The sequence below is a fragment of the Barbus barbus genome (assembly GCF_936440315.1).
Source record: "Barbus barbus genome assembly, chromosome: 30".
Taxonomy (NCBI): domain Eukaryota; kingdom Metazoa; phylum Chordata; class Actinopteri; order Cypriniformes; family Cyprinidae; genus Barbus; species Barbus barbus.
Window position 1 is genome coordinate 20,167,620 of NC_136758.1, and position 25,740 is coordinate 20,193,359.

Below are 25,740 nucleotides of genomic sequence, written 5' to 3' on the forward strand. Positions count from 1 at the left end.
CATGCTCATCAAATCCATAGGGACCCAGAATGAAAGGAAATGTCATGAAAAATATATTGTTTTTATATATTCTCCACTTACACCTATCTTAGAGGTCTCAGACCTGGGACATAAACAATTGTATCAATTTACAAATACAAAATTCTAATTTATTGTAGAAATGGAGGAAATTCTCTTATACATCAGCCAAACCAAAGCAGATGCTCATGTGCAGGATCAGAAGAATAATGAATCAGTCATTTGTTTGCTCAGGTACTGAAGTAATTAGGGTAATTATCCACAATTCATAAAGGGGAAGGTTGGTCACAGAGCGCTGGCGTGTGCAGGGCTAAATGATTCACTGAGAGAACAATGTATGGTGGATGAAAAAGAACAGACCCAGTCATGAGAGATGTCAGATCCGGGAGGCCAAACTCAAGTTCAGATCCATTTTGAGATAAGGTTTGTTTTGTTATAAAATGTGTGTTTGTGTGAAGCTGAATTTGTAAGAAGAGAAACATGAGAACTTTACAACTTTGTTTTCTTATTCTATTCTTGGGAGGTCTTTCAAGGTCAGCATGGTTGCTGGGAGTTTGGAGCTAAACCAGCTTGTGTATTGGGGGATGAAATCCTAGTGCTTTTTATGAGATTTTATTAAAAAATAAAAAAAATAAAAGCTATAACATGTAAGTCATTCAATAGGTAGGTGAAGTAGACATTTAATAAAAGCTTTACACTCAAACAGATGCAAACAGATCCACAAATAAAACCAAAAGCCTCAGGGTAAGCTTATGAGATATAAATACAATCAGCTTTTATGGGCAATACAGAATATATATATACACGTTCATTATTTATGGATGTTTAAGAGTAAAACTGTAAAGAGCCTCAGCAGGGCTGTATAAATGTGTGTGTTTGATGTCTAACATCTGGCTCGTATCTTCGCGTTTGTATAAACTCTATCTGTGTATTTTAAAGATAAGGCTCGGGGGGGTCGTGGTGGTCCTGTGGGCGGACAGGACTGGTCACGTGATCCCCTCACCAAGTTCCCACGCAAAACACTCCTCGCACACATCCTGATACCCGCAACACAGTCCTACGGCTCTAGATTTGAGCGAAATCGGATGCGTCTGATGCGCTGTTGTTAGTTATTCTGGCTGAAGCCGATTTATATAGTTATTATGTTTCCTACTGCAATTTTGGGATTAAATTTAAGCTGAGACCGAGAAAGGTGAGTAGCCTATTTCTTTCTTTTTGTGACTAATAGACTTGCTTAGATAGACGGACGCAAAATGTTTGATGAAGTGCAAAATGTTTGATGCGACTGTCTGCAAAGCAAGAACTGGTCGACTTTTCCAATTATAAGTTATCTTTAAATGCATTAAAAATTAGTCCCAATTATGTTCGGTTTTATCTTTATGGATGTGAAGTTAGTAGGCTATTCAGCTTAAATTTCATGTATAGTTAGCAGCAGCTACACAATATTAGTGCATCAAAACGTTTTGAACTGCCTACCTAGAGAGCATTTCGAGGCATTAAATGCTTGCTTCTGTTGTAAACTGATTCGGAACGCGCATGAAGCCCAAAAATTGTGCACGCACCAATAATACCTATAAATGTTGTCTAGGTAGGCAGCTCGCTAAGTTTTGAGACACAGCAGATTTCTTAAAAGCGCGCAGGCGGCGTTTGCGAGACGCGCTATAAAAGATGGGGAGATTCAGGACGATGCTTTTTTTTTAAGCGAAAAAGAGTTCTCCTGAGAAGGAAGGGTTCGTTTACTTTATAGCTTGCTCTTATATGTTTAGATACGTCATAGACATTCATGTAGTTTCAAAACAACTGTATTCAAACAAAATGAATTCAGGTTAAAAATAAAACTTCTGTTGAGGGTGTTGGGGTGATTTAGGGCTATCAGGGTGGAAAGAGGGGCATTTGAGGTGTGAATTGTTCTCTGTGGGGTGCGTGCAGATATGCATGACTTAAATAGGATGTCAGCTGGTGAGCAGACATGCAGGTGTGTGAGAGAGTGTTTATTTGTATGTGTGTGTTTAGACAATTAATTTGTAATCCAAAGAGCCCTGACCTTTTTGTATTCATGCAGCAATTGTGAACACAGCTTCAAGTGGATAAGAAAAGCACTCAGCCCATGCACCGCTCTGTTTCTCTCTCTCTCTGAAGCAGAAGGTTGTGTGTTGTGTTTATGTGAGTGTGTTGAGATGAGTGCGGGCGATGAAGAGGGCGGTTTACGCATCCGCCCCCCATCCAGTCTAAATGTGAAGAAGGTCTACAGCGAGAGCGCAGAAGAACTCCAGTCCCCCGAGGCTCTGAGGAGCAGTGCTATGTCACCTGACCTGAGGCAAGACTTCAACATGATGGAGCAGAGAAAGAGAGTCACACAGATTCTACAGAGTCCAGTAAGATGTCACTCCCACACATACTCACACCAAAGTGAGAATTCACATGCTCTTTCTCTCTCTCCCTCCCTTTGCATTTTAAGAGAAGCCTACGCTTGTTTGATTGCATAACAACCAACAAGTGGAGATCCGTTGCCATTAGTAACCATGCACAGATTATCAGAAACGCTGGGAGTGGGTGAATTGAATAAAGAACCCGAAGTGATTTCTGTGCATCATGTTTGAGGGCCATAACTCTAGAGGTACATTTCTGATGCCTTAGATGAAGCTCGGTCTCTTATCTGATTATAGTTTCATCTATTTTTAATATCCATATAATATGCAAAATTTGAAGCTGTATAATCACCAAAACTGCATGACGTTCATGTCCTGGTTTTGGCTAAATACACAGCAACATCTTTCATCTTTTGCAGCCCTGAGGCTTTGAGGTTGAAGTTCAAAGTTTCAACTTTTAATTTGAATGATGTGATGTCCATGATTTTTGTTTTTAAATCATCATCACTATTTTAAGTTTAAATGTATATAAAGCATAGCTATGTCTTCTTATTCTGTAACTGGTCCGCGTGTTTATTTGTATCACTGTTTTTTCTTCATTCGTGGATTATACTAAATGGTTCTTTGGGGCAGCATATTTGTATGATAAAGTACAAATAGTCATGCTTGAGGCCATAAGAGCTGCATGCTTTGTAATTATAAAAAGCATAAGATGCTGTATAAAATGTATTAGATTAAGTATATCATGTCTCACCGCAGGGCATGTTGACTTCTCTGAACTGTTTCACGGCAAAGACACATATGACTGGATATTCTGTTTACTGAACTTTTCTCTTAAAGCCTGTTTTGTTGTCAGTGATTATTTAATACCATGAAAGAATGAGCTATGAACAAATCAGAAATGTCCTATATTTGAGAAAAATATAAGTCACACTTAAAATTAAGTAGCCTACTTTTTTTTTTGCATACTGTTCAAAAGTTTGGGGTTGGTACATTTTTAAATGCTCACAGAGGCTGCATTTATTGCTCCAAAAACAATATTGTGAAATATTATTAATATTTAATACTACTAATGATTTTCTATTTTAATATGTTTTAAAATGTAATTTGAGCATCAAATCGTTGTATTAGAATAATTTCTGAAGGATTATGTGACTGAAATCTGGAGTAATGACTGCTGAAAATTCAGCCTTGCCTTACAGGAATAAATTACATTTTAAAACATATTAAAAGAAACATTTCTTCATCTGTTGAAAACAGTGTGGAAACCATGATACATTTTTCCTGGATTCTTTGATGAATAGAAAAAAAAACTATTGTAATATTTTAATCAATTGCAAAGTGCATTGCAGAACAAATATTACTGACCCCAAACTTTTGAATGTTACTGTAGATTAAATAAAACAGAAATAAATAAAAAATATGGTGTAGCAACTGCAAACGGCTTATGCAAAACCTTTTCTCAGTACTACTTTTCTTGCAATTACATTTAACCAACTGGTCTTTTTAGTGACTGCAAAAGTCAGTTTATATGTTGAACAGAATATTAAATATATTGATTATTATTTCTTTAAAATAAATGCCACTTGGTTTGATATTTTGTTATCTAATGCACTAACTTACATGTGTTGATAACATATTAAAATGTGTGTGTTTGTTGCAGGACTTTAAGGAGGAGCTGGAGTGTATGGTAAAGGTGCAGTGCTCCAAAGGCAGTAACTCCAGTGGTCTCCTCGGTCACATTGCACAACTGATCATCAGCAATACACTTAGCAACACTGGAGTATACAGTCCCAGCAGTGAGTGCACACACACACTTTCACTGACACTTTATACATTCCCACTGATGATTATTTGTTGTTGCTATGGTCAACAGATGGCAAGCATATAATTCTGTATGGTTATCAGCTAGAAGCTCAGATAAAGCCAGATATTTATTTTTGTTTCCAGGTGCAGGGTCAATTAGTCCAGTGAATGATCTATGTGGTGTGGAGTGGTTTAATTGTTCTAAAGCTGAGAGACAGGGCCGCTGCAAACTCGCCTGCTTGTACCGGCTGCTAGACCTATATGGACATACCCACTTCCCAAATACGTATATAACTGTAAGTACTCACATTTATTGCACACTTTGGCTTTTGTCCATGCAGAACACAAATTGTTTTTCAAATCCGACCTGAAGGACTGACTGTGCTCACTGTGTAATAAAATGTAATAAAATTAGATGCTTTTGTTCAGACAACACTGGTTATGGCTTAAGTGTCAGAATAATGCAGAGAGACAAAAGAATAGCTGCCATTGTGGAAAGAAAAGTGCAAATTCTACTTCTGATCTGTCATGACTCACAACTCATCAGACAAAAGCATCAGATGGATTACTGTGCTGTACACATTCATGCATATATTCTCAGAAATAAATAGGTACAAAAGCTGTCATTGGGGCGGTGCCCTTTTAAAAAGTGCTAATATACTTTTTAGGTACTAATATGTAGACTTTAGATACTGATATGTACCTTTAAGGTATTAAGATGCACCCTTTAGGTAAAAAGGTGTAGCTTTTGAAAAGGTACCACATCAGCAGAGCTTGGTAGATTACTTGCTAATTGTAATTTGTTACTGATTTCAAATTACATGACAAAAACTGTAGTTTGTAACGTTATCCATTACATTACACATTTTAGGTAATATAATCAGGCTACTTTAAGATTACTTTTGGCCTGATTTATCACATTGATTTAAACAGGATAATCCTGTACCATATTGATATAAAAATGCAAAGAAAAAGAAAATATATTCCATTCGTTGTTATTGACAACATGATGTGAATTAAACATTACATTATCAAGGTTTCCCAAACTGGGGTTCATAAAGGAACTGCAGGGAGTTTGTGAGTTTAATGAAAGTCAATTAATTAAATCATAAAAATGTAAAAAAAAAAATCATTTTAAAATAACATCAATCTAAATAAAATACATACTAAAAAAATATTTTATTTGTTTACCTGCATGTCATGTGACCAATGTCAGAGAACCTTGAACATGCGATTCATGTGGTTCTAAATGATTAAAATATTTATTTTTAAAATCTCAGGGGTACTTCAAGTAAATATATTAGGTGAAAGTTTGGTAATCCCTGCAATTTATGTAAATAAGAAATAAGGAATTGTGCATTTTTATGTGTTTGAAAGACAAAAGCCTTCTTAAGACAAACTACATGACTACTGCATAGTTAAAAATCCTACTGAGTGATAATTCAAATAAAAATGAATGTGTCTTAAAACTGAAAAGATTTGTGTAAATCCAGTGGTCAAATGCTGTGTGGCCTCTCAAATATCTGTGTGATTAATATCCACCTGACTAGTGACTGGTCTTTGTGGGTATGTCTGCAAAACTGGAAGACTTTATGACTGTATTTTAACATTTAAAATATCAAAAAGACGAATTAGGGAGATTCAGTATATTATGAATAATTTATTGCTATGAGTGAATAATATGTATTCATGTAATCAATAAAAAGTATCTGTAGTCTGATTCTGATTATTTTTAAAATGTAATTTTATCTAATAAGTACTTCATTTTTGGAATATAATTACATAATCCAGATTACATATAATCAGTTACTACCCAGCTCACCTCAGGGATAGCTTTTGTACTTTTTTCTGAGAGTGCGTACTTCAATATATTCACCATTGTTTTGCAAGTGCAAATGAGTGAATTGAGACAGCTGTCCTCAAAAGTGTACTGTATGTAGGACGTCACATTTTCTTTGCGTCCTGATCGATGAAAAAACTTGAAATGTTATCTACCATTCAGACTGAAATGAATTTCCAATATTGCATTTAAACATATACATATGTGACCCTGGACCACAAAACCAGTCTTAAGTTGCTGGGCTATATTTGTAGCAATAGCAAAAAATACATTGTATGGGTCAAAATTATAGATTTTTTTGTTATGCCAAAAATCATTAGGATAAAGATCGTGTTCCATGAAGATATTTTGTAAATTTCCTACTGTAAATATATCAAAACTTAATTTTTGATTAGTAATATGCATTGCTAAGAACGTAATTTGGACAACTTTAAAGGTGATTTTCTCAATATTTTGATTGTTTTGCACTCTCAGATTCCATATTTCCAATAATCTCGGCCAAATATTGTCCTATCATAACAAACCATACATCAATGGAAAGCTTACTTATTCAGCTTTTTTTTCAGATGATGTATAAATCTCAATTTCGGAAAGTTGTGACTGGTTTTGTGGTCCAGGGTCACATATAAATATGGTTTGCTTCGAGTTTGTAAAAATCAAATGTCTTGTTTTGTTTTTTGCTGTTTTAAAGAAGAAAAACAATCTTAGCATAGTTTGGTCCTGATTTTAGCTAATTCTGGCCAAATGTCGCCCATCGTGGCCTAATGGTTAGAGAGTCAGACTTGTCATCAAAAGGTTGTGGGTTTGAGTCTCGGGCTGGCAGGGATTGTAGGTGGGGGGAGTGAATGTACAGCGCTCTCTCCACCCTCAATACCATGACTGAGGTGCCCTTGAGCAAGGCACCGAACCCCCAACTGCTCCCCGGGCGCTGCAGCATAAATGGCTGCCCACTGCTCCGGGTGTGTGTTCACAGTGTGTGTGTTCACTGCTGTGTGTGTGCACTTTGGATGGGATAAATGCAGAGCACGAATTCTGAGTAAGGGTCACCATACTTGGCTGTATGTCACATCACTTTCATTTAAACAAAGGAAGAGGCCACCTTTACATGCTGTTTAGTTGTGGATTTTTCTGAAATAGATAATGCCACAATACCAGACCAGCATGCAAAAATTAATTCAAAAAGTGGCATGGCAGTCTTTGTGAACAGTTGTTCAGAAAACACTGTAAAAATAATGGCAATGTGTAGAGACCTTCTCTATATTAAAAGAAAAATATATTATACATTATTTCACCATGTTGTATGTCTGATACCAACATTTATTATAATCTACTCTCTCTTTCTTTCTGTCTGTCTTTCTTTCGCTCTCTCTCACTCTTTCTCTGTTATTTTCTTCTCCAGCTGCGTATCACTAAGGAGCAGGATCATATTCTTATTCTTCCTAAAGGACTGTCGTTCTCAGAGGCCACAGCAGCTAGTCTGGTACACACACCCACACACATCCTGAACATGAATTATAAAGTTGGAAACCCTGACAACTGAATATAATTACACCATTATATGTAATATGTGGAAGAATATATTAAATAAGGCAATTAATAATGTTTATCGCTTCATTGTAATGTTTGGTTTTCAAAGGTGAAGGTAAATCTTATTGGTGAGGTGGTTGATCAGGGAGCCACTGCATTACCTGTGGATGTTTTGGGATTCAAACCACATTCTGCAGTGTATTCTGCCCGACCAGATGCCAAATGTGTTATTCATACATACACACCAACTACAGCTGCCGTGAGTAATAACAAGGGCCCCAGACCCTTAAAAACCATTAGCATAGACCAAGCATTCACCCTATCTGTTAAAGTGTAACATTCACATTGCAACTTCTGTATGTCCCATAGGTCTCTTCTATGAAATGTGGCATCTTACCCATTTCCCATGAAGCTTTGCTGCTGGGAGAGGTGTCTTATTTTAGCTACCATGGTGATTTAGCCAACGAGCAGGAGAAGATGGAACTTCAGAAAGCTCTTGGTCCCACTGCCAAGGTGACAGTCTGTGAATTCTGCTATGCGTTGGCATGACAACCATTAGGAGTTCACTATAGTACAGCATGGCAAAGCTTAAACAGGGAAAAATAGCACATCCTCACCATTGCCAAGTTAAAATGTGCTTTAGAATTTTTTGTTAATAGTTGGTGACTTTTGTTTTTATAGTTATAGTCGTTATAATATCGCTTAGTATTATATTTATAGAAATATTTTGTGCATTATTGATACTGAATACTGGATTCGCAATACTGATGTAATTCTGCTTGTTTTTAGGTTTTGGTCCTGAGGAATCAAGGTTTGCTGGCATTTGGAGAAACAATAGAGGAAGCTTTTCATTATCTTTATCACAGCCACCAAGCTTGTGAGATACAGGTACACTACACACACATTTAAAACTGAAATACAGACACTCGCGAATATATAAACTAATACAAATACATACACTAAATAAAAAAGTCATATATGTACTGGATTAAACTAAATCTGGAAAACACAGAAAATGGAATGGATTGACAACCAAGCTACCAATCTTTTTTTTATTTTTTATTAAAAGCCCAGATCATTACAGCTTTGTTTAAAGGTGACATATCATAAAAATCTGACTTTTTCCATGTTTAAATGCTATAATTGAGTCCCCAGTGCATCTACCAACCCAGAAAATGTGAAAAAGAACAAAGCAGTAAATTTGGCAAGCTTGTAAAAAAATAAGCGTGTCAGATTATAATATTACCGCCCCTTAATCTGCGACGGCCCCACCCCATTACCGCCCTACCCACAAGGGCATCATTGTTTTTTCGCAAGCAACAACGGTATACCAGTTTTAATGCCATGTCCAAAGTTCAAGCAAAGCATGCTAACTGTTCTGTCTTTGCCTGCACTGAAGAGCACAGAACACTATTTAGAGTCCCAGCCTCAGAGGAGACAAGAGAGCAGTGGATTTGTTGATTTATTTACTGCATATTACACTGCTGCCATGCAGATCTAATATAAACATGCAATTTATTTCCCAGCTGTTTACCTTCACAGACATAACTGACGGTTTTTGTAACTCACATGTGTTTTTAACATAAACTTGTGTGTAATTCAAGGAAAAGATCTTGGAGCGCTACTTGCTGAAAGGACCTCCGTTTAATGATCCCAGAAGGTGCTCTTTGGTTGGGTTCAAAAATATATCTATAGAAAAAAACGGATCCAAGGCACTTCTTCTGGTTCCAAAATGTTAAAAAGCCTTTATTCAAACATGGCTCACTCTAGAAACATTAAAAACATAAACATTTTGTATCTGACACACTCTGAAGAAGGCTGGGTGGCCAAAATGCATCAGTGTGCAGTTTTTAATGTTTCTAGAGTGAGCCATGTTTGAATAAAGGCTTTTTAACATTTCGGAACCAGAAGAAGTGCCTTGGATCTGTTTTTTCTATAGATATAAACTTGTGTGTATTTGACAGTTTAAGCGCAATAAGACATGAAAGGTTTTTGTGTAGTACTCACATGCCGTGTGACAGTCGCTTTGCTTCGGATGTGTGCGCTCAGAAGACCGTATATAAGAAGTTTAAACCATTATGGTTTAAAACACATGATATCAACGCAATAGACATGATAATCAAAACCAAACAGATGTTTTTTGGCAGAATATCTGACGTACGAGCTGTAAAGGCACAGCCATTTGCATTTAAAGAGATATGCACAATGAAACTTCACAGACACATTCTGGGGACACCTGAGACTTCTATTACATCTTGTAAAAAGGGGCATAATAGGTCTCCTTTAAACTCTGCCAGTAGATTTATAGAGCCGTTAAACTGTCATCCGACATCATCTCTTTCTTTCTGTCTTTGTTTCTCTTCAGGTTAGCGCTCTGTTATGTGCGGGTGGCGTTGACAACCTGTGTGTGTTAGACAGAACAAGTCTGAAAACTGCTCCTACGAAAAATCCCAGTGGACAAATGCCAGACGGACAGATCAGATGGAGGGTTGGAGAGGCAGAATTCGAGTCGCTTATGAGGATGTTAGATAACTTAGTGAGTGGTCTGTGAGCAACGTTTAAATGTTGTATTCTTGACAACATTAAGCATGTATTATTAAATATTTAACAGTAAAAAAACAATAGTGATAGCTAACATGACACCTTGTGTTTCCAGGGTTACAGAACAGGTTACACTTACCGGCATCCCATAGTTAAAGAGAAGCCTCGCCATCACAACGATGTGGAGATCCCAGCGACCGTCACAGGGATGGGACTAGAGGAAAAGGATGTCTTTCCACAGAGTCCGTTGCACTTCCTGGCACAGAAGCGGGACAGAGAGAGGATACGATGGCTGAACTCACCGAACTGCTACTTAAAGGTCAATGTACCTGAGGAGTCCATCAACGGGACCTGCAGCCCCCGGACCAAAACCATGGTATCCTTGCATATGATCATGTACAAACATATTTGCAAACAACATTGAGGGTTTCACATGGCTGTGAATCAGTATTATCTATAAAATCACTTCATCAACTTAATGACTATAAAGTCAGTGTTCAGTGTTGTTAATCAATGATCAGTATGGAAGCATGTTACCACCTCAGACTAAAAAAAAATAATAAGATAAGTAATTGAGATATATTTCAAAGTAATAAATAATTAGATAATATACACAGATATATGAAAAAAGACACAGTCACAGATATATTTTTTTCCTTTTTGAACTTTTTTATTTTTTGAGGGAAAATGAGCTTCTGTAGATCAGACCAGTATAGTAGAAATATGCATTTTGTAAAACTTTCATCAACTTTTATTGTTAAAATATTATATAAATATTAAAAATATAATAGCCTATATAAAACAAAATGGTGGCATGCCAGACATTTTTACCATGTTTTCACCTGTTTTATGTATGTTTAATATTCACTAATAATTCTTAAATTCATTATTTTCTTTCTTTTTTAGTGGATGAAGTCAGAAGAGTCAGGCAGCTGCAAGGACACCCCAATTAGGATTGAGGACCCCAACCAGTTTGTCCCACTTAATACTAACCCCAGTGAAGTACTGGAAAAAAGAAATAAGGTATTTTGACCGAGAGAAAGAAAATACAGTCTGAACAGACTGTGTCCACAGATTGTGTTCTGTACACTAAAGCACTGCTTTGTTTGTGCTGGTTTAGATTCGGGAGCAGAACAGAGTAGATCTGATGACAGCTGGACCCAAGTCTCAGCTGCTGGCAGACATTGTTATTGACAAGCCTCCTGGACCAGTGCGTAACTACACCAATAAATCCCACATGAACACAAGTGCCAGTCAAACTCCCTTTAAAAGTACTCTTTATAACTTTTCTAGTGTAATAGTGCTTTTGAAAGGTACGATGAAAACGATGACACTCACTTGAGATGAAACTTCAGTAACATCAGCAGCCTAGAAAAAAACTGTTGTACTTTATGTAGGGACTCATGTCGTGTGATTTCATGGTGAAATCACATGACAAGCTAAATTCTACTCAGTTTTTTGTTTCCTTTTTAGAGTCAAAAAGGTAATTGTGACTTTTTATATCTTGCAATGTGATTTTATTTCATATTTTATACTCTCACAATTACCTTTTTGATTTTTTTTTACTCTGAAGGCGGAAATAGGTCAGCATGACATTACAAAACATTTGCAAAAATTAAATAACTAAGATGCACTTGTCAGTCAATCCCTTTGCCATTACTATTTTCAGGCATTCATCTACGAGAATGAGGAGCAGACAGCTGCTCTACCTCCCAACCCTTTCAACCAATCAGTGGCAGAGATACAGGAATACACACAAACTGTGGAGAATAAGAGCAGCCAATCAGGTACAAGCACACTCTCTATGACAACATTGTCATATTACTATTTTTACTGTATTTTTGATTAAATCAATGCATTCTTGGTGAGCATAATTAAAAATCTTCCCAACCTCAAACCTTTGAACAGTAGTGTATATAATTATTTAGTTTGCCTATAAGCTCCAGTGTATTTCTTGTTTGATCCAGTACATACTTTCCATCTCATGGAGATGTTGCTGTTTCCCTACCTTCAAAACCTCAAAATAACCACGGTTCTTTATTTGGCTTTTTCAAATGATGTTTTCTTGACACATTAAGCTCTTCAGTCAGAGGCTGATGAGGAATTCACAGATGGAGAAATGACTACATATGACGGCTCCACCATGTCCCTGTCAATCTCACCTCTCATGAGCCCTGAAAGAGGAGGTATAGATTCTCTCATATAATCACACTGGTATTTGATAACCAATTAGATATAATTTTCTGGTTTTGGGCTGAACAACCTCATCTTGAAAGGTCTCTTCCTCTCATTCTCAGACAGTCTTTCAGCTCTGCTGCAGAGCAGCGATGGCGATGACCTGACGCAGGATGATGACCTCACTCTACAGGTCACAGAGCTCAGCATCACTAAAGAGATGCAGGTCTCCATAACAACCACCGTTGCCAATAACATTTCAGTCACCAGCTCTTCTGAAAGTCAGCCAAAGTCACCCAAAAAGAAGAAAAAGAAATTTCGTACTCCTTCCTTCCTGCGGATGACCAAAAAGAGAGAGAGAAGAGACAAGGAGAAAGGAAAAGACAAAGAGAAGGAGAAAGAGAGAGAGAAGGAGCAAGAAGAAAAGGAGATAGAGGAAGAAAAGGAATGCAAGAACGACTGAGTAAATGCTCCTGGTAGACTGTGCAGGGGATTGTGGGTATTGTAGTTTCAGGAGGGCAAATGTTAAATGCCATGGCCAGCAGAGACAGGGATAATAACTTCAAAGCAATGACTTGTGTGATTGTAAAACATAATATTTCAACACTTTTTGCTACAGCTATATAAACAACTAAATAGCCTAAGAATATCCTTATTGCATAAATGCACACTATATCAGCAGACTAAGTGAACAATTCTAGTCCTTATTCACTGCCCTCAACACTGAATAGGAGAAGTTTTGGAAATATTTTGATGGCTCTACATTGTTTTGTAGATGAATTGATGTTGTGTGCCGAATTTATCAGGTGACAGTGAATTGTATGAAAGACTGTGTGCAACTGAATTCCTGCGCATTAGTAATATTGAAGAATTAAAATCATTTTTAAATGGGAAACAGCCATTCAGTGTGATATGAAGCTTTGTTGATTTGCAAATGGAAATGTGGTTGATAACAGATTATTCTACTAATAGTTTGATTGACTGATTATATAATAGGCTATAACCATTATATGTTAATTACACTATCAAATACATGGATTAGAATTTTTTGTGCTGTAATTATGTTAATAGTGATGTTTTCTTGTTCTCACCAATGCGTTTTTGTCTTCCATGGTCAAGTACTGCTTTGGTAATTTGCAGTCTCATGGTCGTGTGTAAATGTAACATTTCTGAAATAAAAGTGTGCTACAATTTATGAAGGAAATAAAGAATTTTAGAATAACACACGTCAGCTGGAAAACAATTTGAAGAAAAAGCAAATAAATCACAAAATTGTTATAGAAATGTCAACAAATCAACATTTATTTCTCTCAAATATGTAAATATACAAAACTGAAAAGCAAATGTAACAACAAATGGACTGCAGCAGAATGCTTATTAGACAGAGGTGGAGAGAGCAAAACAAAAAACTGCTTAATATGTTCAATGACACTAGTCTTTCCTTACTCCACGATGCATGAGGGAGGCCAGTGCTTTCCATTTATGTTTGTTCAACACATTATAAAAACTATAGAGCAGAGCTCCCATCCTCAGCAGCTCCTGCAGAGACCTGGTCCTGAGAGCATGAGGAAAAAAACCTGTAAAACTAACCAGGAGCTGTGCTTCACTGAGGACTGGTGTTTTATTAGTTACAACATCCAAAGACCCGTTCAGTACAGAACAGCTCCAACATCCACAGAATAAACACCCACTAGTACTAGAAATAAAACGAGGGAAATGTGTTGCTATATTTATTTCATGTCCAATCAGATCCGTTTATGATTTCTAAGTGGGTTTCAGTTCGAATCATTTTTATGTTTGGTCATCGCAGATGGGAACAGACAGAACACAAGGGAGATCACTGGGGCATTAGGTGCCTGACATTATATTTTGAAGTATCATTGTACTGGGTCATGGGTTTATCCGCAATACCACATGTGCCAACACCAACTTTTCCATTCACACTCTCTGGAGATGCAAATATACTCCTCTTCACCTGGAGAAGATGATCATACAACTTGAGCATGATGGCAGGGTTACAAAAAACATAGCAAGATTAGTCAGCTTTTCTGTTTCTCTCATACGCACCTGTCCCTTTTTATTCTTGGAATAGGCTTTATTGTTAAACTGCTGCCATTTGGATTTCTGATCTTCTCTCTCCTGCTCCAGCTCCTTCATGCGCTGCACCTTTTTCTGGGCCTTTTTTTTCTTATATTCCCTCTGCTCTGCCAGCAGCTCTTTCCTAAGAGAAAACACAATGAGAAAACACAAAAAAGCCCAGGTTTTGTATTGCTTTTGGCACTGATTAAGCTCATTGATCTGAGATTATGCATTTTAGTTGAGAGGGAAAAAAAAGCAATATTTGTGAATAATTTTGAAAAATATCACTGAAAAACTGAGGAGCATAAACTCAGATCAATGAAGCCTATGAAAAATCTGTTCCAAAAACAAATACAAAACCTGTGCTAATTTAAAGAAAACAAGTTAATAAAAACATTGAATCCAATATTTGGTAGCAATATAGTATACCTAGAAATTTATACACAACTATTTCTAGGCTGATAATTTTTGACCAGAAGTCTGTTTCATAAAACAAAATTACCAAATAAACCAGGATTATTTCAGTTAGTCTGATTTATTGCCAGTTGATTTGGTTCAAAATAAGTCAGACTAACTGAAATACACTTGGCTTATTTAGTAAACTTGTTTTATGAAACAGGCCCCAGGAACACCACAATTCACAAGGTGTGTGTAGGGGGGGGGGGGGGGGGGGGGGGGGGGAATCAATGCTTTGAGAAGTTATTTTACACAGTGAGAGAAAAGTCAGTAATCTTTAATCCAGTGTGATAAAATTAACACTAGCCTTTTTAGGAAAAAGAAAATACACACACATTTTTCATAAAATAAATAAAACAGAATACTACATACTGAAATATTAGTCTTTAAATACTTTATATTGGTATGTCTTGTACTTTTAATAATTATAGTTAATACATTTAAAAAGAAATACAGTTTTGAAGATAATTTCTCTTACCATAACCATCAAATAAACAAATATTAAAAGTATTTCTTTACTGATATCTCAATTTATTGTAGCAACTATGCTTGTTTATAGCCTTTAAATCATACAATACATTATAAAGATGTTGAACTTTTTAGATTATATATCAAAACTGACCTTTTAACATCTAAAACAGTCATTTTAACATCTACTTACTTGGATTTGGGCTTTCCCCCCTCCTCTTCTCTGTTCCTGCCTTCCTCCGCTGGTTTGAGCACATGAAGCGGCAACACCTCTGCATTACCATAGCCAGCGAAGGTGACGGCTGCCGTTCCGTTCTCATTGTCAATCTCTTCAATTTCCGCTTCATACACCCTACCAATCACACAGCACTGTAAGCAGGTGAGTACAGATATACACACAATTCCCTCCTCCAAATGCAGCCGACAACAATCCCACTGAACACTCAGCAAATAATATCAATATACCTCCCAGCAATGTGTGTTTGTGTGTGATACTCACTGTCCGTCCTGGTTCCAAGTGGCCATACAATGGTCTCCTACCCTCCAGCTGCGAGTGGGAGCGACTGCCTCAGAGCTTTTGGTGCTGGTTGCACCCTCCACCGGCTGTGATGTCAACAGGTCTTTTGTCAACTCAATCACCTCCTATAGTGACACATAACAGCAGTGATTTGATGAACATACTTACATAGAAAGGTACTTTTCATCTGGTCAGAAGCTATCAGGCATCAGCCTAAGTGACAAAAACTGGACCCTGAAAAACATGGCAGACCACTGAAAGTTTCAACAATGCAAACATATACATTATACCAGTAAGTGTACAAAAATACATATAAACTTCACAATTCTTCTCTACTGTAGTAATGCCTCACAAAAAGCAGTGGATAACTGTGCCCCAAACCTGGAGGTCCTTCTGCAGTTTAAGCAGATCTTCATTATCTGGATCTGTAGAGAGCGCCGCTTCCACCTGCTGCAGTTGAGCTTTATAATTGTTCAACTGCTTTACCAGCTCTTCAGACATCTGAAAAACAAAAATCCAAAAACATTTTTTCAAGTGGCAAGTAAAAACATGCCTCAAAACAACCACCCTTTATATTATCTATACATATATATAGAGAGAGAGAGAGAGAATCACCAGCACAAAATTCTTAGTAACCTACAGTTCTCTAGATCAGGATTCCCAAATATTTTTCGATCTGAATCCGACTTAATTTTTTTAATTTTTTTTAAGTTTTTCAAATACTATTAACTTTTTAAAATATAACTGTTACAATATGTTGGAATGTTTACTTGTGATATATACGTAGAAAAAAAAACTAATATTTCGCATTTAAACAACCATTTGTATTTATTTACTTGCTCATATTCATTTTACATGTTTACTTAATTTAATACAGAATTAGCAGTGAGTCTCGCAAATCTGTTTCGATTCAAATTAAACGCAGATCAGCGACTAAATGTATAAATGGAACACACGGCCTCGCGCTCGACAGAAGACATGTTTATATTTGTAAACACAAGATAACCGGGTCATCCTTTAATATGCATCTTACCTTTCAATATTCCTAGTATAATATTTATATGAAAACCAGATCAATTAAAGTGTTTAAGTATCCCATGAACGACCGTATTTTTGTGAAAAGAACACCGTTCCTTTTACGTTTGTATCGTCTCTCGTCGTTTCGACCTTTTTCCGGATGTGACGACACAGCCTCGCGTGATTAAAGCTGTCGCGGTGCTGCTGCTGCCGTGCTCTTGAAGAGAGGAAAGTAAAAAGCAATAAAATAATAAAACATATGAATGCGAAATGTGATTTTGTCATTCAAGACAGTTATTACTAGTGATACTTTATTTATTAAGCCAGTATGTTAGACTGAAATATCTCTTGGTACATTTGGAAACTTTATACAAAACTATTTTAAAACAATATAACTTCATTTAAACAGACAGTTTGTGTTTTGACCATACAATACACGTGTTATATTATATATTGTAACGTTAATCCAACAAAAGCAATTCAAAGTTGCTGTGCATGTGTTTGTAAATGAAGACACACTTCTTCAAGACACCTACATTAGAAACCACATGGACTTTTCAAAAACTAAATTATTGAACTAATATTCATTTTAATGGTATCTCATGGCCACAAAAAAGAGAAAAAGACAGAAAAAGAAACAAGAACGTGGCAGGAGCTAAAAATGAAGTATAAAAACACAATTAAATCAAGGTAAAGCTTTAAACATGAAAGATTCATGGGTTTGGGCTTTACAGACATCATTCAGTGTCTATTTCAATGCACTGCAGCTTTTTCCACATAGTCTAACACTCTTTTAACATAATTAAATATTCTCTAATCCAACCTGTTACGTTTCTTAATTAGAGTAATAAAATTAACTACTGACTTGTCGACAGCAAGCACCAGCACCACTGACAGATGAAGAGATTGTCAAGTATTTGCTTTTGCTTTTGTATTAGGAATTAAAGATGACCAAAAAATTGTGAATAATTTATTTAACAGCTGTGGTGGTGGTTATGGCTCGTACTACCCCTCCATCTGGCATCCTTCCATTTCATACAGTAATCAGATTCATAAGGTGCAGTGGTGGGGATATGCGTGTCATCAATGCATCCAACCACACTGGAAATCCTGAAGGAAATTCTGATTATTTCGGGTTACTTCCACAGGTCACAGAAAGATGTTATCAAGTGAACATCATTTATCAGATTAGCCTCATTTAAACCCATTGCTACACCACTGACCTACAGTCCTGTGAAAACTCCTCTTTGACGGATTTGTGCAGGAAAAAAATTATCAGAAAGAGCCTTAAAATCTGCATACAGCGGACTTATAATGTGCTACGTATCAAATCTTCGATGTTTTAAAGTGCATTTTTCTTATTTTGCAAATTATCTTCCAATGGGGTAAGAATTAAAAATATATTTTTTTCCAGTTTGCATTAAGATTATTTTTCTTACCCTATGGCGGACAATTTTACTTGTTTTATGTGAAATGCACTTAAAAGGAAAATCCCCCAGGAAACAAGACAATTTTTCATATATAAAATGCATATTAAGATTTTTTTTTAATATTTGTCATTGAAATAAGACAAAAATACTCAGTAAGAAAATCAATTTTGCAGCGTGAATGAATGAATAAGGTATTTAAACTTCGCTTACACTATAAAAAGGAGGAGGAGACCGAAAGAAACTCTGGGTCTGTATCCGAAATCGCCCCCTATACCCTCAAATAGTGCACTATTTGAGGGGACGGCCATTTTAAGTGGTGTTCGAAACCTTAGTGGATGTTCTCGAGTGCACTCATTCAATCCCACAATGCACCGCAAAAACGAGTGTACAACCGATGTACACTCAACCATAGACATAAAGAGATAGACGCCCCATTGGCTGCTGGAAACGAGAAATGCGGCCGCCATCTTGGACCGGTCATACTCTGGAATTGATTACATCGGGTAGCAGCAGCAGAAGTGAGAGAACATGCCTGAACACTGTGTAGGATATTCCTGCTCCAATCGGCGGACCATTGAAAGCAGGGCTTGGGGGATTACTTTTCACAAGTAAGATTTAACATTACTATACTATCGGTTGTATTTTGTGAATAGAATATTACCAGAGTTGAGAAGTAGCAAGGATCTTTGATGTTACGGTAACGTTAATGAAACGATGCTAAGCTAATGCCAGTTAACAATGCTATGTTTACTGTTCACCCATCAATATTAAAATACGCCAAATTATGTGTCATGTATCACAGCTACATTTATGACCATTGCAGCAAAAAAAACCGCGTGAAAATCAGTTCGGTATTCCGTGAGGTATGATTAATTAAATGCCTTGACAGCTCATTACACCTGCCAAACAGATTACACTGAGTGGAGCGGGTGACCGGTCCAAGATGGCGGCCCCACGTCTCGTCAGCCCCAGTAGTGAGTATCGGTCGATGCTGCGTGAGAATCCCCAGAATGCACTGAGAGAGTCGCGCGCCGTGTCAATTCCCGCGTCTCGCCAGAAGATGGCGCCCGCAGCTGAATCATCCATTCATTGTTTTTAGAAGCGCTCGTCCATGGCGTAATACAGTGCAATACAACAAAGGTACGAAATTAATTGTAAATTGACTATTAGGGTTTATACATAATTTCCATGACAGAGTTCAAGATAAATCCTTCCATCTTACTATTGGAGATGCCGTTTCGAATGATTATTTAACAGGAAGCAAACTATGCAAAAGCGGCAGTTCTTCCGGTGCATTCAGTGTCCGAATTCACTCACTCGTTTTCATTCACTCCTTCAAGTGAACTATATGAGTGGACTAATGTAGGGAATAGTGAATGAGGGTATAGGGGGCGATTTCGGATACAGCTTGGGTTTACGAAGAAAAGCTGCTCCCGACCAGGTTAGGTTCACAGAGTAAACTAGCACGGTAACTGACTCTGAGTATAAGTTACCTCTCTTTCAGAAACGGGCTTGACTTACCCTGCTTTCCCGGGTTTAACAAACCTCCAATTTTGAAACAGAAAACCCTGAGTTTCCCTCATTTCAGAGTTAACATACTCAATTAACCTCCTCTCTGAAACGGGCCCCTGCACTACAGATGTACCGCACCATGACACCAACACTAAATAACAGACAAATCATTATGTACTCTTTTTCCTTTCCCTTCTCGTTGTTCATATTTTATCAGACTTATTTAATTGCCATTCTAATGAAGCCACTTGAATCTTGAGAGGGAGGGTCTATAGACCTACGTAGGCTGAGATGATTGGTCCACGGACTGACCAATAAGAGCTCGGTGTCTGTCTGTAAACAAAAGATTTCGTCAGCGTTTTCCAGGAGCGCGATACTGTCCCGTATGTTTCTCAGGTCGAGCAACCTTTAGGTTTTTGCCTTTTGTTCACAAACAAGCTAAATTTATGACACACTACATTTTAAAACGTGTTTAAAATTCCAAGGAACAGCGATGTCAACACAAAAACTTCTGCCTCAGGAGGAAAGTCTGCATGGTGAGTTACACAATCTGTCTTTCTCGATTAAATACCTACATCGACAACTAACGACAACAATAAGAACATTAATAGTAACAATAAATTATTTACACCCTGTTTTCTTTTTATAAATCTCTATAAAGCAGAACGTTGTGTTCAAATCTGCACTTATTTGCTAAAACAAACACTTGTTCTGTTTTTGTTGGTCCAATTGTTTGTTGAGGGACAAGAGACATTTACGATGACCCCTTTTTTTGCACGGATTATATATGGACTAACACCCCTTTTTGGTTCAGTTTCTGTTACACTAAGTGTATAAAAGTGTGTGTGGCTGTTTGTAAAGCTCTATCTGAAAGACCCTCTACTCAAACACTCACCGCTTCTAAAAGTGAGGGCACTCATTTTAAAATATTCTGATGTACCTTTCTCCCCCAGACTCATGGGTAGAGCTCCACTTTAATTCATGCAGCGAACATAGTGAGGGCACACCAGCCCTGTCTGATATCACAGACCTGGAAAAAATGCTTCTGGAAGCACAACGGGAATCCAGCAGTAGTTCACGGTCAAGTTCTCACTGTAGCAGGTGTGTACAAACCGCTTTTTGCAAGATTTTTTACAAGGGAGTGTGTGATCATTCTAATCACATTGGCTGTTGTGATTTTGTTTCCTCCTAGTCCTCGACGTGTCCAGACACCTCCACTCATCAGTGCAGCCTCCTTCAACGCACACGTCATTGCAGAGGTAAAAAAACAACAACAACAAAACACAAGTATGCATTTATTAAAATCTAAATACCCAGGAATAATGGGTTTGCCCAAAAAATGAAAATTTACTCATTGAGTTTGAGTTTGTTTCTTCATTAGAACACATTTGAAGAAATGTAGTATTTCTTCACTTGCTCATTGAATGGGTGCCATCAGAATGACAGTATCTCAAATGGCAAATAAAAACTTCACAATAATCCACACAACTCCAGTCCATCATTTAGCGTCTTGTGAAGCAAAAAGCTGCGTGTTTGTAAGAAACTTCACTTCCTCTATCCACATTTTGTTTTCTCCAGTGAAACATTGCCTTGTCTGATCAGGAGAAACGTATGCACAATTCATATCTATGGATTTTGATGACAACAGAGGATGGACTTTTTCACTGGAGGAAATGTTATTATGGATTATGGACACGTATTTTGGGCAGATGCAACAGAATGCCTTAAAGTGCCTTAATAATGGCTTTGTTTCTTAAAAACACGCAGCATTTCACTTTACCCTATGTTACTACCCTATTGATGGATTGGAGTCGTGTGGATTGTTTGTGGATTAATTATGATGTTTTTAATCAGCTCTGTCAGCTTGTACTCTCATTCTGAAGGCACCCATTCAAGACAAAGGATTGGTGAGCAAGTTACGTAATGCTAAATTTCTCTAAATCTCAAACTCGTTTACATCTTCTTCGGTTACTAAAACATCAGATTTTATTTTGAGGCTTTGCTCTTTCTGTTCCAGGGGGAAGTTGTAGCAGAAAGCAAACAGGAAGCTGAGGCTGTCGCAAGGATCTGTGACTGGTCCAGCCGACCAGAGAATGTACCACCAGCAGCATTTATTATTAAACAACCAAAACGGAACAGGATGTGCGGCAATAACACAGACAAAAATGACAAGGAAATTAACACAAACTTGCTGAAGTTACTGATACCCTCTCTAGTTTTGACACACATCCTTATGCTTGGGTTGGGGTGAGACACTTTGTCACTTGTAAAGTCTGACTTTGTTTGCCACTCTTTTGTACACAGTTTGATTATTTTTAATCTCTCTTTACAGGATCTGTATTGGACGACGCCTTTCCACTCAGTGCTCTGTTATCTGAGTCTACAGCACATGAGTGTGTATGTGTGTGTGTGTGTGTATGCTGTGTGTCAGTGTCTCTAGAAAGAACCTGACAGCCTGGAACCCTTTAGTTTTCCTCCAGGAGAAATGCAGGACTGTGTAAGAGGACACTGTGAAAATATGATGAGAGATGGAAATTCTCAGCATTATTTTTTTCTTTGGTTCTCCTGTGGGGAATTTGGCACAGAATTAAAAAAAAGATTAATCCAGTTCTGTATGGGTATCAGATTAGATTATTAGGCATATTTCCTGGTTAATTTCATATTTTTTTCTGTTGCTTGGAGCTAAAATGTTTGTTACTTTAAATACTTGAGCATGAAGATTATTTTACTGACCAGGTCACATTGTAGTCCTTCAGCTGACCTGCTTTTTAAAAACATTATGAATCTTTACTCTTGAAAAATACAAATCTATGTTTGACAGAAATTTCAGAGGCATATAAATACATATTCTGTCATTTATTTTAATGTGACATGCTATGGAAAACTAATAAACCCTGCTGCCAAAATAGTAATCTTGAAATTCATCTTTGCTGAAAAAAATAAATACTTTCACATTTTTTGCATCCATCCACCCAAGAAAAAAAATGACACTTCTTATTCATCAGTGTTTAGTGAGATTTTGTGTTACTCATTAATAATAAGCAAACATTTTTTGTTAAACATTAACCGTGTTTAACTTGTCACCAATCTCTCAAGTCTCAAATTGTGTATTGCAGTATTTGGAACAGCAGGTGGCGGTGTGAGACCTTATTCTTGTTTTTGGTTAAAGTTGACACTCAAACGTTAAAACGTACCAAACTAACAAAAGTTATAGACATTTTCAGGCGATATGATTAATGTCAGCATCCATTTCATCATAGTCTGCCAGTATTTTCTTTCTTCGTAGAGAAAAAACTCCACACAAGCGATAACTGTGTAGCCCTACATATACAGCATAGCAGTGCTATCTAAAATACACATCTCAACGTGCATAAAGAAGAAATTCTGCTTAATGATAAACTAACACGGTTAAGACGTGTAGTAATAATCAAATTACATGAACAATGAGCAGGCCTAATTGTGACAGCACGGATTTAGAAATGGCTCTTTAGAGCTAGCTACAGCAACATTTGATTAAATCATTTTTATATAAATTATTTTGGAATATTGTTTGGAACTGACTGCTTATTTTTCTGCTGTCCTTTACACGTATGTATTTATTTATTTTGTTTAACCCTTGTGCTACTTATGTTATAACGTATAGAGTTAGTTTGGAAGGGAGAAATAAGTGAAACTGAGGACTTGATGATTTGAAATTTTTAACAGCAGGGGGTTTCATTCATGCCTTTCTAATGTGTGAACATTTTATAAGAAACCTGCTGGCGCTTGTGCACTTATTTTGCAGATACAAAAAAAAAAATCCCTGTTCAGCATTAAAAATGACTAACCTCGTGATGTTCGAAAGTGTTTCAAAAAGAAAAATAAGAAAATTATTTGTATTATGATTTGACTATTACATTTTGAAAATGTTATTCACTATCCTGTTATTAGATATTTAGTTTGGCTTTTTAACAACAAAAAAATGCAGTTGATACATTGTCAAAGGGTTATTTGAAAATGTTCAGTAAGACATTACAAATAATAATACATGTAAAAAAAAAAAATCATCCATAGCCATCAGCAGCAGCTAGCAGGTGCTTAATGCAGTATGGGGGAGTATACACAGTATACACACACATATATATATATATATATATATGTGTGTGTGTGTGTGTGTTTTCTGTATTACATATAATTTTTTTTAATAACAGCAGAGGTGTTGGTCTTGCCCGGGCGCACTTTGAGAAACAGCCGCCTGCCAACCTGCGTAAATCAAACTTCTTTCACTTTATGTTGGCTTTATATGATAGTCAGGGTCAGTCTGTGGAGATAGAGCACATTGCGTTTGTTGACTTTGTTGAAAAGGAGAAGGTGAGGAGATATGTATGAAACAATGAATTTGGAAATTAGAAATGATGAAGCAAAGCAAAGCATATTTGTTTATTCATTCCTTCGATCTAGGAGCCAGTAAGTGAAAAAACAATGGAATCCATTACAAACTCCAGTTACTGTACAACAATGGTGAGTACTTTATAAAGTGTATAAAGGATTGGTTTAAAACATTCTACTTTAAGAAATACACTTCATTTAAAAAAATACAGCTGTCCTTTGTAGGATGTTCAGAACTGATGCTTTGTTATTAATTTTTCTGTCTTTTAGGTGTCAGAACAGAGCAAGATCTATACATCCGTTTGATAGACTCTGTGACCAAACAGGTAAAATTGTTAATGCACTTTAATATTATTTGCAAGAATGCGTTATGTGTGTTAGCACTAAAAGATCACTTCAGTGAAGAATAAATTATTAAATAAAAATAAATCATAACTCTTAAGTGATAATGTGAATGATATATAACGGATATATTATATATAATTTACCAATGGTATGTTGTCTATGGAGCTCAGATGATTTTTTCACTGAAATGCATGTAAATACTGACATGATACACTTATATAATTTCTTCTGCATAACATTAACCTGCTGTTTGCCTATATTACTATGACTTTCAGGCAATTGTGTTTGAAGGTCAAGATAAAAACCCTGAAATGTGTCGTGTTCTTCTCACTCATGAGATAATGTGCAGGTAACTAAAGCACACACTTAACTTATGCAATCTCATGCAAACAAACATACACAAAAATCAATTAGTCTTTAATTGGTGTAATTATAATTTGCAGTTTTTTTTGTTTTTTTTTTTTTACAGTTGATGCAGTGATAATTGTGTTAATCTATATATGTGAATTTTCAGCTGATGTTGTGATAAGAAAAGTTGTGGAAACAGGAACGAAACACCATCAGACCCCTTCATTATTGACCGGTAGGGCATTCAGCTGCATTCTGTAAGATTATAAATGAATAAAGAAATGTATATATGTAATATAATATGTGTAAGTACAAATAAAGGCAAGAAAAAGTTTATTGTTATTACTTATAAAGATATTATTTACAGAAATTGGGATTCGTCAGCTTTAAGGATAAAATCAGTCTCTCTGTACTCTTTCATCTCTCCAGTTCTCAGTCTCTAATATTTTCATCTTCTTACATCATTCTCTCAGTGACTCTTTTTCTCTATTCCCTGATCCACAAATACCTTCACATGTTTGCATGTTTTCTGTTTATTGTCTACCATGGTTTGGTACTAGACTAACTGGTGACAATGACAATGGCTATTTTCTAACAAGGATTTATTTCAGCTCAGGTTTCACATGGCCCATGTCTCTACAAGTCTATCCTTCATGTCTCATTAAATTCTCATATAGATTGAGAATTGCTCTTATGGCAGGGGAGGCAGCTCTGTTTGTGTTCTAGAAGATACTTCACTGAATTCTCAAGTTTTACTAGGAGGAGGCATCAAATATAAAACCAAATGCTGAACATGGAGTTTGTCTCTTATAAATCTGAGCGCATGAGTGAGTCCTCCCTGTGTGTGAGAGAGGATGCTGCTCATTCACCTGAGCATCCTGAAAATCTTGTGGATGTTCAACCCCCTTCACAACAGTACCAATG

General features: G+C 36.7%; 3 protein-coding genes across 3 annotated transcripts; 2 read left to right on the forward strand and 1 right to left on the reverse strand.

Moving 5' to 3' along the window:
• The first annotated feature begins 1,050 nt into the window (after window positions 1-1,050).
• On the forward strand, window positions 1,051-13,553 carry LOC306850399 (gamma-adducin-like). The gene is made up of 15 exons (XM_079386020.1): window positions 1,051-1,210; window positions 2,161-2,393; window positions 4,051-4,186; window positions 4,338-4,489; window positions 7,433-7,513; window positions 7,670-7,819; window positions 7,930-8,073; window positions 8,350-8,448; window positions 9,926-10,096; window positions 10,217-10,477; window positions 11,008-11,124; window positions 11,222-11,311; window positions 11,771-11,888; window positions 12,180-12,287; window positions 12,399-13,553. The coding sequence occupies exons 2-15, from the start codon at window positions 2,196-2,198 to the stop codon at window positions 12,737-12,739; spliced, it is 2,166 nt and encodes a 721-aa protein (XP_079242146.1). The 5' UTR covers window positions 1,051-1,210; window positions 2,161-2,195; the 3' UTR covers window positions 12,740-13,553.
• Window positions 13,453-16,999, reverse strand: LOC306850400 (survival of motor neuron-related-splicing factor 30). Its single transcript, XM_079386021.1, has 6 exons — window positions 16,830-16,999; window positions 16,178-16,297; window positions 15,779-15,921; window positions 15,473-15,631; window positions 14,344-14,497; window positions 13,453-14,251 (listed from the first exon to the last, which is right to left on the reverse strand). Exons 2-6 carry the CDS (start codon window positions 16,295-16,297, stop codon window positions 14,114-14,116), a joined length of 714 nt encoding a protein of 237 aa, XP_079242147.1. The 5' UTR covers window positions 16,830-16,999; the 3' UTR covers window positions 13,453-14,113.
• Window positions 17,000-19,311: 2,312 nt separating this feature from the next.
• LOC306850402 (BCL2/adenovirus E1B 19 kDa protein-interacting protein 3-like) lies at window positions 19,312-23,543 on the forward strand. Its single transcript, XM_079386024.1, has 6 exons — window positions 19,312-19,383; window positions 20,241-20,291; window positions 20,709-20,856; window positions 20,948-21,014; window positions 21,773-22,002; window positions 22,088-23,543. The coding sequence occupies exons 2-6, from the start codon at window positions 20,249-20,251 to the stop codon at window positions 22,131-22,133; spliced, it is 534 nt and encodes a 177-aa protein (XP_079242150.1). The 5' UTR covers window positions 19,312-19,383; window positions 20,241-20,248; the 3' UTR covers window positions 22,134-23,543.
• Window positions 23,544-25,740: the final 2,197 nt, after the last annotated feature.